The 13,441-nt window shown below is 40.4% G+C and overlaps 1 protein-coding gene across 8 annotated transcripts in view; it reads right to left on the bottom strand.

Annotated features, from left to right (window-relative positions):
• The window catches only part of LOC122553706 (gephyrin), a 537,285-nt gene that overhangs the window by 147,422 nt on the left and 376,422 nt on the right, over positions 1–13,441 (bottom strand). For 5 of the 8 annotated variants that reach the window (XM_043697923.1, XM_043697929.1, XM_043697921.1 and 2 more), the window contains 2 exons: positions 5,997–6,059; positions 5,278–5,320 (listed from right to left, as the gene is read on the bottom strand). In XM_043697923.1, the coding sequence (XP_043553858.1) occupies positions 5,278–5,320; positions 5,997–6,059 (106 nt within the window). The remainder of the gene's footprint in view (positions 1–5,277; positions 5,321–5,996; positions 6,060–13,441) is intronic. The other 3 variants (XM_043697925.1, XM_043697927.1, XM_043697928.1) reach the window with 1 other exon arrangement.

Genomic DNA, 13,441 nt, shown 5'->3' with positions numbered 1-13,441 from the left:
TCGGAAAGATGTTGTGAAACCTGAAAGGGTTCAGAAATGATTTACAAGGATGTTGCCAGGGTTTGAGGATTTGAGCTATAGGGAGAGGCTGAACAGGCTGGGGCTGTTTTCCCTGCAGCGTTGGAGGTTGAAGGGTGACCTTATAGAGGTTTACAAAATTATGAGGAGCATGGATAGGGTAGATAGGCAAAGTCTTTTCCCTGGGGTGGGGGTGTCCAAAACTAGAGGGCACAGGTTTAGGGTGAGAGGGGAAAGATATAAAAGAGACCTAAGGGGCAACTTTTTCACACAGAGGGTGGTACGGGTATGGAATGAGCTGCCAGAGGAAGTGGTGGAGGCTGTTACAATTGCAACGTTTAAAAGGCATTTGGATGGGCATATGAATAGGAAGGGTTTGGATGGACATGGGCCGGGTGTTGGCAGGTGAGACTAGATTGGGTTGGGATATCTGGTTAGCATGGACGGGTTGGACCAAAGGGTCTGTTTTCATGCTGTACATCTCTATGACTCTATGAGTCTTGGAATATTTACATACAGTCGAAATAACAGCACAGAGGCCAGTATCCTGTCAACAACGCTTTATTTATGCACAGAAAGTCCTTGATTCTGGCGCAACCTCAGAATCATTACCCAGAGTGTCAGAATCTCTGACACGCTTTTTATCTTTCAGCCAGGGCTCCCTGATTGGACCAGATTAACAGCCCCAATCTAGTTAACATCATTACAATCACTACATCCCTGCTTCTCTGAATCTGAAGAAATAGGCCAGTCCTTTTTCTTGGAGAGCCTACTGGGGCGCTTTAGCACTGTGTCATGTTCCTCTGACTTGGCATCCAATATGGGAGCTTGCCTCTTGCGCCACAAACACCTCAGTAGAAAATCCCTTCTGCCAGCAAAGGTGTCGATGTGGCTACATCCTTCATGTCCATCTCAGATTCAGAAATCTTGTCAACACTTGATGGAGAGGGTGAACTATTGCTTCCGACAGCTTTGCTGACTGTTCTGAGGATCACGGCACATTTTGTTCCCACACCGTTTGAGAGTTTGCTGTTTTCATATGGTCCACATGCTTGTTCAGGAGCATCACATCTACCCGAACAGTATAAATCACTGGTCCTGACCTTGCGTCGACCATGCGGAGCCATTGCTGTAATTCTTACGCCAAACTTCATCCCCTGCAGTAAACTGCCTGTCTTGCTTGCTGGAGTCTTGGGCCTGGCACTGGCATTCCCAATGCCATTTCATCCTCTGTCCCACCTCTGGGAAGATCAGATTTATCCTGGTCTGGAGTCTTTTACCCATTAGTAACTCTGCCCAAGCTGTCCCAGTAGTTGCATGAGGGGTGGTCATGTAATCAAATAAGAACCACGACAACTTGGAATCTAGTGAAGCTATAGGCTGTTACTTCAAATCTGCCTTCAAAGTTTGGACTGCTCTTTCTGCTAGGTCATTGGAGGAATGCATGGTCTGGAACTGTCCATATACTTCAAGTCCCATTTGACTTTAGGAAATGCTCAAAGTCCCTGCTGGAAAACAATGGCCTGTTTATTTGTGACCAACACTTCTGGGCGTGCGTGTTTCGAAAAAGATGCACGCAGTTTTTTCTATTGTCGCCGCCTCCCCGTATTTGACAAATGAACACTGTGCATGCCTAACCACTTTTAATGGGCACCCACAATGACTAAGGGCCTTTTAAAGGACCTGCATAGTCAACGTGTAACTGAGTCCAAGGTTTCCTTGGCCATTTCCGTGGATGTGGGGTAGCCGCTTGCAGTAATCTTTCTTCTTGTTGCCACTTGACGTACTGCCTGATCAAGGTGGCTATGTCTCCCTTCAATCTGGCCACCAGACATTACTTCTTGCTGTATCTTCATTTTGGAGACACTTGGATAATCCTGGTGGAGTTCAGCCAGTATCTAGTGGCGACCTTTGCTCAGGATAATCACTCTTGCACCCTGTAAAAGTATGCCATCCTCTACTGTGATCTAGTCTCTCTTGGTCCAGAAAGGTTTCAATTCTGGTTGCGATTGTCCTTTGATTTACCCCTTCATCACCAGCTATTTCAATTCTGACAGGACTGGATCTTTCTGCATCCTAAGTCTGATATTGTCAGCTGTGACTGGAAGTGTGTTCAGAAAATTTAAAAACCAACTCTTCTATTGGTGGTACCACTAGTGGTGTATCTGCCAATGGGAGGCAGCTCAATGCGTCCACTTTTGCTACATGGCCTCCCGGACAGTGTTCTAACTTCTAAGGACAGTGTTCTAACTTCTAATTATAGGCACTTAGATTAGAGCCAACCTCTGAATTCAGCCTGAAGCTATGGACGGCACTGCCTTGTCCTCTATAAATAGACCTAGCTCAGGTTTGTGATCTCGTATTATGATCAATCTTCATCCATTAAGGTACTAGTGGAACCTTCTGACTCGAAATATGAGTCCCCATCCTTCTTTCTCTATCTGGGCATAGTTATGTTCTGCCTTAGCTAAAATCCAGGATGCATACTCTCTTGGGTGTTCCTCTCCATTGGGCCACCTATGAGTTAATACCACCCGGGTTCTGTACAGGGAGGAATTGAACATCAATATCAGGTCTCGTGGACTGATAGTGTGCCAAAGGGTGATAGCTTTCTTCACTTGACTGAAAGCTTTCACTTGGCTATGCAACCAATCCAAGGCTGACTCTTTTTTAGGGGTGGCACGGTGGCTCAGTGGTTAGCACTGCTGCCTCACAGCACCAGGGTCCCAGGTTTGATTCCAGCCTCGGGTGACTGTCTGTGTGGAGTTTGCACATTCTCCCTGTGTCTGCACGGGTTTCCTCCGGGTGCTTCGGTTTCCCCCCACAGTCCAAAGATGTGCAGGTCTGGTGAATTGGCCATGCTAAATTGCCCGTAGTGTTAGGTGCGCTAGTCAGGGGTAAATGTACAGGAATGGGTCTGGGTGGGTTGCTCTTCAGAGGGTTGGTGTGGACTTGTTGGATGGAAGGGCCTATTTCCACAGTGTAGGGAATCTAATCTAATATAATCTTTTTTAGGAGTTGATGCAAAGGTGCCAGGATGCAGGCCTGATTATGTATGAACTTCCCATAATAATTCATCAGCCTGAGAAATGATCTAAGCTTCTGGATATATGTGGGAGCCAGGGCACCTTGTTTACCCCTACTTTATCTTCCAATGGTATAATCCGGTCTTGTCAACTCTGTAGCCCAGGTAGGCCACTTGAGGGGACTGGAACTCACATTTTACCCTTCATAGGTGTACGCCCACCTTAGAAAAACATCTAAATAATATACTCAAGTTCTTTAAGAGCTCCTTAATAATGTTATTAGCATGTCATCTAAATGGCAACCTGAGGTAGACCTTGCAAAATGTTCTGCAGCATCTGTTTAAAAATTGCAGAGACTGACGATGCTCCAAATGGCAGGCTTGTGTTATCGGTACAAAGCCTATGGGTGTTATTTGTTGCATACTTCTGAGAATCCTCATTTAAATTCAATTGCAAGTATGCGTGGCTCAAGTCCAGCTTCATGAAGGACAGCAACCCTGTCAGATTTGCGTACAAATCCTCTATCTGAGGGGTTGGGTACTCATCCAGTTGCAAAACGTGGTTTACTGTCCCCACTGTTTGGAGTCCCCACAAAGGCGAACCAACCTGTAGGGCTTTACAATCGGTACAAATGGTGCTAGCCATTCTGCAAATTGGACTGGTTTGATGATTCCTTCACTTCCAGTCTTCTGATTTCTGCCTATATTTTTGCCCAGAGAGAAAATGACATTGGGATGGCTGGGCAGAAATGGCTTCTGGTCAACGTTCAAGCTGGCAAGGTAGCCTTGGTTCCTCTGTTAGTCCCTAGACCTTGCTGGAAGACATCTTATTGGACCTTCACTCTGGCAACCATTTTCTAACTGAAAAATGTTGAGCTGATCTAGGTGAATCTCTTTGAACCAATTTCACCCCATCAAGCTCGGGCCCAAGCCGTTTATTACAATCAGCGGTAATTGAACCAGCTGCTTTTCACAAGAAACTGGAACCAAAGTTGTACCATTAATCTGTAAAAGTTCCCTGGTATAGGTTCTCAGTCTAGCCAAGGTCCTGTGCAAACTTAAGGGTTGGAGTCCAGAATGAATTTTGTTAAAACTGATTCTGCAATCACTGACACAGCCACACCATATTGATCTCCATTAGAACTGGATGACCATTTAACCAGACGTTTATTTTGTTGGTTCTGATTTGGATGTTGCTCAGCAATTTAACTTCTCCAACTCAGATGTAGATGGACTTTTCAGCGTATGAACTCTCCTGGATATAGGTCTGTGAGTTCCCTTAGTCAATTTAGGTCTAGTAGGACTCTTTTGCTGTCTCGAATCTACATACCGGTAGCAACTACAATGGCTTCCTAGCCCATACCCTAAAGAAAACTTTAACCATTGGCCAAGGCTTGGCTTTATTTTGGAGGTTTGCTGTGGGCTGACCTAGAGTCCCTCCAATTAGGGTATGTCTTGACTGATGCTATGCAATTGCCTGCACTCAAGTGGTGATCTCCAAGCTTAGGTGGACTGGCAAAAGTGTCCACTTCCATGTAAGTAACCTACAATTCCTGTGTCTACTTGCTGCATTTTCCAATGATAAAGCCAGTGTAGTGCCTGTTTGAAGTCTAGTTGAGCTTCAGCGCTTTTGCACAGTTACATCATTATTGCCACTCATATGCACTGAAATAACTCCAGAGGTCGGTATCCAACACCAAGTCACCCTTTATTTATAGATGAAAAGTCCTTGATTCTGCCACAGCCATGTCAGAGTCAGCACGCAGAATATCAGAATCTCGGACATTCCTCTGTTTAATTTGTCAGCCAGGGGTCCCTAATGAACAGCCCCAATCAAGGAGCTCACATTCTATGAGGTTCAGCTGGGCGACCTCGTTACAATCACCACAACTGTCTTTTCTAAGATAGTCAACAGATAGATGTGGTGCTCCCTCTTTTAATCCCGCTGCCTGCCTATTCTAAATACACTTAGCTGTAGTAAAATAAAAATATGCTGGACCTGTCTTCTGCAGGAAACAAAACAAATCCAAGCACTGTACCTTGTTTGAATTAAACAAAAATATGGGAATGACAGTTTCTTGATGAATTCTCTATTCTTTTCATCAATACTCAAAAACCAAAATACTTTTAGTTAGATTGATGTCTAATGTCAAGGAACAGCTGCCTTAAGACTGAATGTTTTTAAACACCTTCTAAATATTATGCAGTGATCAAAAGCTAGATTAAGTACTCACTGGCTCTCAGGATATTTTCCTTGCTGCTGCATCGTGACTGGACCTGCAGGGAGAATAGACATTATTTTTTAAGACTATATTATGAACAGATGCCTCAAACAAACAGACATGCAGTGAGTTATAACAGCATAGATCATGATGAACAAAGCTGGATCACCACGATGAAATGAAGTTTGTGCGAAGATGCTATAATGGGGAAGCTTATGATTCCTCGCCCTAGAATATTAAAATGCAAAAGCATGAAATCTGGAAACCCATCAAAATGGAGGCAAAAGTTATTAGACAAAACATCATAGCTCAAAGAAAAGTTGCATCAGATCTGCTAAGCATAAATAGCCATGAAAACTGCATGAAGGAAGAAAAGTGTCAGAAATGAATGTGGCATGTTGCAATAAACTAATCCATGTAGAAGGGCTTGTGTGTTCTGGAGCTAGCAATATTCTTTAGAAATATAAACATACATACATACACACGCACACACACACACAGACACAAAACACCAAGAATTACACCATATATGAATTAGGAGGCTCTAAATGCGAAAATGATAATTGAAAGTTCTAAGACAAATGTTCAAGGCGCAGACTAGTGGACAGTGTTAAGGTGGGAGAAACAGACAGTCAAGAATCTTCACATAGATAGAATAGCAAGGAGCTAGAACTCATAGCGCAAAGCAAAGTTTGCGAATGGTAGAAGCTCCTTAGATCAGTAATAGTTACTCGCGAGTTGTATCCTCTATGCCTTCTGAGTTCATCTTTAAGCCCTTCCAACCTATGGTGGAGCTAATGCGTAAACAAAAACAAAAGATTTATAATGAACAGAGAAGCTCAGAAATCTAATAAATTTCTTTAAGAAATGAAATAGTAAACAAAAGAACTAATGAGAGGTTTAATATAGATTTGGCCTTTTACACTTTTCAAACGCACTTGCTATTAACACACGAGAAAACATGCAAATTGTGGAACCACCAGCATTAACCCACACACAAGACTGGGAAAACAGGCAGGAACTGCTTGCTGATTCAAGCAAAAAAGGGCCATAAAGCACAGAAAGGAGCTTAAAAGAACATAAAATAAATATCAGTTGTACAGCATGCTACATTCCCCACTATAATCCTACACCATTATATTTTTGCACAGTGATTTTTGTTAATTATATAAACATGAACATGCCTAGTCCCAGTCAACGTCCCTCTCACTTTCTTTCGATGAACGGCATTTTACTGTTTTTACCCGAACGTCAGACCTGTCAGTGTAAAGTAATTGACAGATCTGCACAATAACTTATGTGTGGGTTGGAATGAATCAAAGCTGAATCTCCTTGAAGAACTAACAATAACAAGCCTTTAGGAACATGATTGGGATTGACCAAGTTGCCCGAACTATACATTTTTGAAAGACTAAAAACATACTATGGAAGATTCTTTCAGTTACATGAAAACAAGAGTAAAGAATAGAAAAAAGAATGGTGACATTGAATGAGAAATGAATGCAGTTCAATTGCTTTGTAATCCTGTTGTTGCTATCGAACTAGGATGGGACGGATGGACATCCATACAATTAGCTTACAAGACAAAGGAAGCATAGCTTAAGAATGCGCTGGTGATGAAGACTGATGTACTGCATTTGCAACTTCTTTATTTAGCCTTCCATTTATATGTACGTATTACCCTTAACAGCATTATTTAAGGCACCCACCCATTTGTCTGATAATGAAAATCAGAGAAAAAACTTAGGCAAGAGATTAATGGCATAAGAAAAACAACAGAAATGCAATATAAACAGTAGTGAGACATGAAAAAGTGAAGATGGAGAAAAATGTACAGTTCATCTCAAATACTAGAGCAACATCTGTCTCAATTTATTTATAAAAATAGAATGCCACATTGAATGCATATTTACATCTTTGACTTCAGTATATTCACATTTAATAAACATCTGTACAGCGCTATCTATATAAACTGAACAGCGCTTCGGATATCACACCTGTCATACTCATTCAAGTGTCACTAGCATCAGGCTGCTCTGACTGTTGAGTTTGGAAAACATTATGTGCTAATGAAGCTGTTTCCTTGATCAACAGTAATGATGTCTGACCTATTATTTATTGGGGGTAAGCAGAGAAGGGGGTCAATCTGTGACTTTAGTTACAAGTATTCTCAAATAAAGATCCATCCTCTTCTGCATTCCTTTGACATATACATCCATTTAAATGTACACTCACAAAGATGTCACCAATAACAAGACAAATGTAGTTGCAAAATTGGCTGTTGCTTTCTCCATCTACGACTATTTCCACGACTATCTTTTTTTCTGTTTTCACTTTTTGCCGCCTCCTCCTCCTCCTAGTTGCCTATGCTGCTGTATTCACCTCATTTTTCGTTAAAGACCTACCATGTATCATTTTTGCTATTGGTTTGAGCATCGTGAACACTACATTTGAAGAATCCAGGGTTGCTCAGGGATTTGGAAGGGTCAATTTATGAGGAAGGGTGAGCAGATGAATTCCCAGATACCATACAGGAGCTGGACTTATTGCTGGCTTACATGTACATGCTATTAGTTCCTGTTAAACATGGAAAAAGCCATAAACCTGAAACAGAGGAGGAGGAAAATGAAATCAGTCAGAAAACAAAGGTGCTCTAGTAGACTATTTTAACATTAATTTACCTCAGAAAGAGGTGAAACTAACACAATCAGTGTCAAAGTAACACAATCAGCATTCAGAGATCCAATTATAGTGAATTAATTAATTCCGATTTGTCACAATTTGAAAGAATTGCTAGTTTAGATGAATTACCAGACACCAGAGGTGCTTTAACCTATGTGGGTTGCAAAGAATTTTAAATAATTATTGTATTTGCTCTTCAAATGATAGACAATATAATAACAGAAACATTGCTGGAAATGTGACAACTTTGTTTAACTGCATTTTATACAGTAATGTTGGATCAAAAGAAAAAGTACTAATTTAAATTTCAAACAGCAAAACAAAGCACATTCTTTCGCACCTTTTCCAGAATATGGTAGCAGATTTAATGTGAATTATTATTTAAAGGAAACCAGTAATTCCACCAAGTACATGGGATTACAATGAATTTACAGCACAGAAATATAACCTATGACCAAACCCCTCTCGCCACACAAGTCTCCTCACATCCTATTTCACTTCAAACTATCTGCATCTCTTTCAATTCCTTTCTCTTGCACTTGACTAGCTTCCTCTTTAAAGGCATCTATCATATTCACCTCAAGTATTGTACTGTCCGTGGCAACAAGCTCCACATTCTATTTATTCCCTGGATAAGGAGTTTCTTCTGAATTCTTTACACAATTTATTCATGACTACCACAGAATTAGAGAAAGATTAGGGCACTGAAGGAGGCCATTCAGCTGCCCACGTTAGTGTCTCCTCTCCGTAAGAGCAGGCATTCCCCCTGCCCTTTCCACTGCATACCTCTATTATTTTTCTTCTTCAGGTAATGACTTTTTTTCAAAGGCACAATTGGATCTGCCTCTACTACACACTGAGGCAGTGTATTCCTGACCACATACTGCATTAAAGTGATTTATCCTCGGATCAACATTGCTGCTTTTGCTCACCACCTTAAATGCATGTCCTCCGGTCCTCCATCTGTCTACCAACGGGAATAGTTTCTTACTATCTACTCTGTAAATGACATTACACAACTGGCTTGTGTTGCTGGATATCAACAATTGCCGTATATTCTGTATTTTTTAAGACCATCTGAATGTATCAGTACTTATTAACACTGTTTGCAGTTTGCCTACGATGTGTACCACACAGTGCAAATAACTGTGTGCTGTATTGGTGCCTTTGCCACCAAAACCTAAGTTTCTAAAGTAAAAATTCAACAACATATCAGCCAGCCACATTAATGCACTTAATCACAATAACATTACCAAGATTTACTAACTTCAAGAACAGTTATCAAATTCAACACTTGATCATAAAAGTTCAATGTGTCTTTCTTTGTTAATGCTGCAGTGAAAAACTAATTGTTACAGTGTTTCACAGAATGAATAAAACTGACAGGAAACAGTTGGGAAACTGTCATTCTACCTTAGGGGTCTGGCTCTGAATTCACACAGACTGATGGCATCCAATTTTCCTTCTGCTGGTTGTGTGGCTCTGTGTAAAGACTGTTGACGAGGGAGGATACTGGAAATCCTCACAGCACCAGGGTCCCAGGTTTGATTCCAGCCTTGTGTGACTGTGTGAAGTTTTCACATTCTCCCAGTGTCTGCATGGGTTTCCTCCGGGTGCTCAGATTTCCTCCCACAGTCCAAAGATGTGCAGGTCAGGTGAATTGGCCATGCTAAACTGCCCATAGTGTTAGGGGCATTAGTCAGAGAGAAATGGGTCTGGGTGGGTTACTCTTCAGAGGGTTGGTGTTGACTGGTTGGGCTGAAGGGCCTGTTTCCACACTGTAGGGAATCTAATCTAATCTAATATCACAACTTTTAGCTTATCTGCATCTCGGTGTCCGATTACTTTCTTGCTGTCTCTAAATCAGCACCCAGAATGCTCGAGTTCTGAAAACCAGACTTTAAAGGTTAATTTCTGTTTCTCTCTTCACAGATGTTACCAAACCTACTAAGTTTCTCCAGCATTTTCTGTTCTTATTTCAGATCTTCAGCATCTTTCTCTGCTTTTATTCAGAATGCAGGAGTCTGCTCTGCGAACATACTTCTCTTTACTTGCTTTGTCTCCTCCTTGCTGTTCATACTCACTCTACATCTCAAAGACATATTTTAATTATTTGATGCTACTCATTACACTTCCATAGTATCATAACATTTTCACTTTTACCTTTTTAATTATTTCTTGATTTCTCATAGTTCACAGGTACGTACATATGAGACTGCATGAATAAGTGTGTGCTCTGTAGGAGACTGATTGACTTCACTTGTTTCAGTCAGGCTATTCAGATAATGAGAAATGCAATCTACTTTCTGCTTTGACATTGCTGACATGCAGAAACTAATAGTGCTGTCCTGTGTGGAAACATACACCTGCTACTGCTGGCAAAGTAGGAAAATGACTGAGACCATCTCTGAAACAGTGCAGATGTATCATGACTGAGTGAGAATACTGTATCTGGGCTTGAGAATTGTTGCTGCCAAAGTGAATTCCAAATTTGATTCAGGTTGGTTGGGCACATGTCAAATTCTCAGCAAACATGCTTTTGGAACTAAAGCACTGATTGCAATTCCTGCACAAAAGCATAAAATGTACTGAGATCAGCTATGCCTAATAAATTTGTATGAGAATTCCAAGCAATACTGAAAGAAAAAGACTTTTACATCAAGCGGTGGTATTGTAGATATCTGCTACATAAATACGCAAGTGCAGTATTCGCTTCACTTGGAGGTCGCCACTGATGATGTTACCTCGCCAGGTAATGAAACGTCTGGATATCAAACCTACAGCTCAGCGAGCAAACCTACACCCTAAACCTCAACCTGAGCTAAAAACCTTCACAAACCTTGCAAATACGCAAGTGCAAGTGGATGAAAAGTATTTTACATTAAAATTAATGCTTATGTTCAAAATGGTATTGCTATGGCCACACCGGTGCTGAATCAGTAATTTCGATTGGTTAATGTTTCTTTACATACAGATGGTCAGAACACACCAGATACTGTTCCATTGGCTGGTGCTTTCATCCCATATGCTCCACCCCCAGGAGCCCACAAATTGCAAATGAATCACAAGTACTTCATTGTAACTCTGTTTGTCTAAGTTATTAAGAGGTCAACCTTTTTGTGTATTTGATGGCAGGTACACCCAATGGGAAAGACCTGGCTGAGCTAGAAAAAGGCTGGATGTTATGGGAACTGGGTGATCTGTGATACACCATGAGTTTCAGCATTCTATCATTGCATTCTGTAGAATGCATGGGGTGAAAATGTGTGTTCTTGCTTACCATAACTTAAATAAGATTGCTCTTTTCTTTGAGCCATGTTATTTGTTGTCAGCTCCTTGTGCGCCGTCCCATCTTGGATTTTCAGGTCAAGAAATTTGCTTCAGGGCCTCAACAATGTTGCTCTCAAATTGGTCACAATATAGTTGCACAGAAATGACTCCTCACTTTTCTTTCATCCTCCAGGCAAAATATTTGGCCTCTTATTGTCCCTTCACCACAGTTTGTTCACAGTGACATTGTGGCATAAGGGAGAGGTGATGGATATGAACCTTCTTCCAACATGATGTAACACATTTATACGGTAGATCTTCTAATTGATACTATTCATGCATGAGTACTTCAAGATTAAAAATAGCACAAAAATCATACAATATGCATATGATAGGCATATGAATTTTGCCAATCGAAAGTAGTACTCTTTGACCTAGTCTTAGCATCAGAACATTCATGCATGGCATAAAAGGTCTTTCATCATTAACAAGCAGCAGGATGAAAATTGCTAGAGTTCAAGATCTTAAACTATTTAAATCAATTGAGGCATAACTGAATTCTACATCAGAATAATTTCAGGGCATTTGAACAGTTGGGCCACCTGATTTCACATAAACATGAACAATAGACAAAGGATTTCCATTTACAAGCAAAAGTACCAGCAACTTTATATTTGGCATTTCCCCATCTGTGGTTATTAGTTTTGATGGTCTGATCTGTACTATTTCATTTTTGCTTTGAATTCATTTCATTTGGTTGCAGTTTTGCAATAATTCATAGCAGAATCAAGAATTCAACTAACAGCTCATCCAACATGATTAGCATTTTGTTCAATTGCACACAGTCTTAATGATCTGGCAAGCATAAGTTCTTAATTCAGAAACTGTTCCCAAAGGGTATTAAGCCATGCACATGCTGCTTTACAACCATTTTAGTTAAGGAAGACTGAGTGTAATACACACAGAATAGAAATAGATGAGTAGAACCAAGAAGCTACAATGTAAAACACCACTTGTTAAGCAATCTGAAGTGAGTTTTAAAGCTGTGTTTGTGTCGACAAAAGTGCAGTTTGGGAAGGCTACCATAGTTGATTAATGTAGATTGGAATACTGAAAGGCAAGCTAATTATACTCAGTGGATGAGGGAAATAAAGGAGGACTAAGGATGCACACATGCACAACGTCAAAGTAAACTGTCTTGTTGAAGAAGCCAGTGCAGAAATAACAGTTGAAACATGATATTATGGAAAGCATTCTAGGAGTGTTGCGATATTTCCATGAAGCATGAGGCTGAAACCATTTAAAATTACAGCAATACAGACCTAAAGACACTTAGATGGTGATGAAGTTGGCAATTAATCGGCATTAAAGACTGTGCAGCTTAAGGGGATAGCACTGATGATAAATTAAATTTTTCAAAGCCCTATAGCTTATGATGAATGCACAGAATTCTGGTTTGTGAACAATGTCCTATTTTTAAATGGTCAGGTTTAAACCACATTCTAACTTCCATGTACTAAACATTGGGAGCCATTTTGGGTAAGAACGCAAGTCAAATGTGAGAAATGTTAAAAATGTATCTACAAATCTCTGACAATATAACTTGTTTTAGAAATTAAAATTTTGTCAAGGACATCAGCTTCAGTCTTGCAGGCTCTCTGAACTTTTGAAAATGAAGCTGGGATTTGAAGCAACAAACTCGCCTGACATTCAATGGAGATGTGAAGCAGTGTTCTTGGCTTCAAAAACTTCCACAAATTCATCTTCTACTGTCTTCCCAAATAATGTTATGTGTTGCAAATTTAAGCAATGCAGAACATACTTTCTGAGACTATTTGGCTCAAGCCAAATCCTTCGTCAAATTGCTCTCAGTGTAGAATGTAATTACTGCATTTGCATCATGAACTTGCAATTCAGTATAATACAAGTAATTTCATTGGTTAAATCATGAAATTACAATGGCAAAAGCTGTAACAGATCTTCCTGGATTTTTTTAAGTTCTCCCAAAGTGCAATTGTCCTTAGAATATAACTGTAGCATTACAAATGCTGGTTGCTGAAGTACACAAGGCTTAGTTTCTATGTACGGGGTAGAAACCTTTGGGACTAGATTATTATATGCGGCATCAAAACTGAATTTTTTTGGCTATGTGCAAAAACAAAGTAATTTATGCTTGGAATTATTAAAATCTAAAATTGCTGGATAAACTCAGCAGATCTGGCCA

This window comes from Chiloscyllium plagiosum, chromosome 10, assembly GCF_004010195.1.
Source record: "Chiloscyllium plagiosum isolate BGI_BamShark_2017 chromosome 10, ASM401019v2, whole genome shotgun sequence".
Taxonomy (NCBI): domain Eukaryota; kingdom Metazoa; phylum Chordata; class Chondrichthyes; order Orectolobiformes; family Hemiscylliidae; genus Chiloscyllium; species Chiloscyllium plagiosum.
The sequence above is the reverse complement of the archived record's forward strand: the minus strand, read 5'-3'. Positions and strand labels throughout refer to the sequence as shown.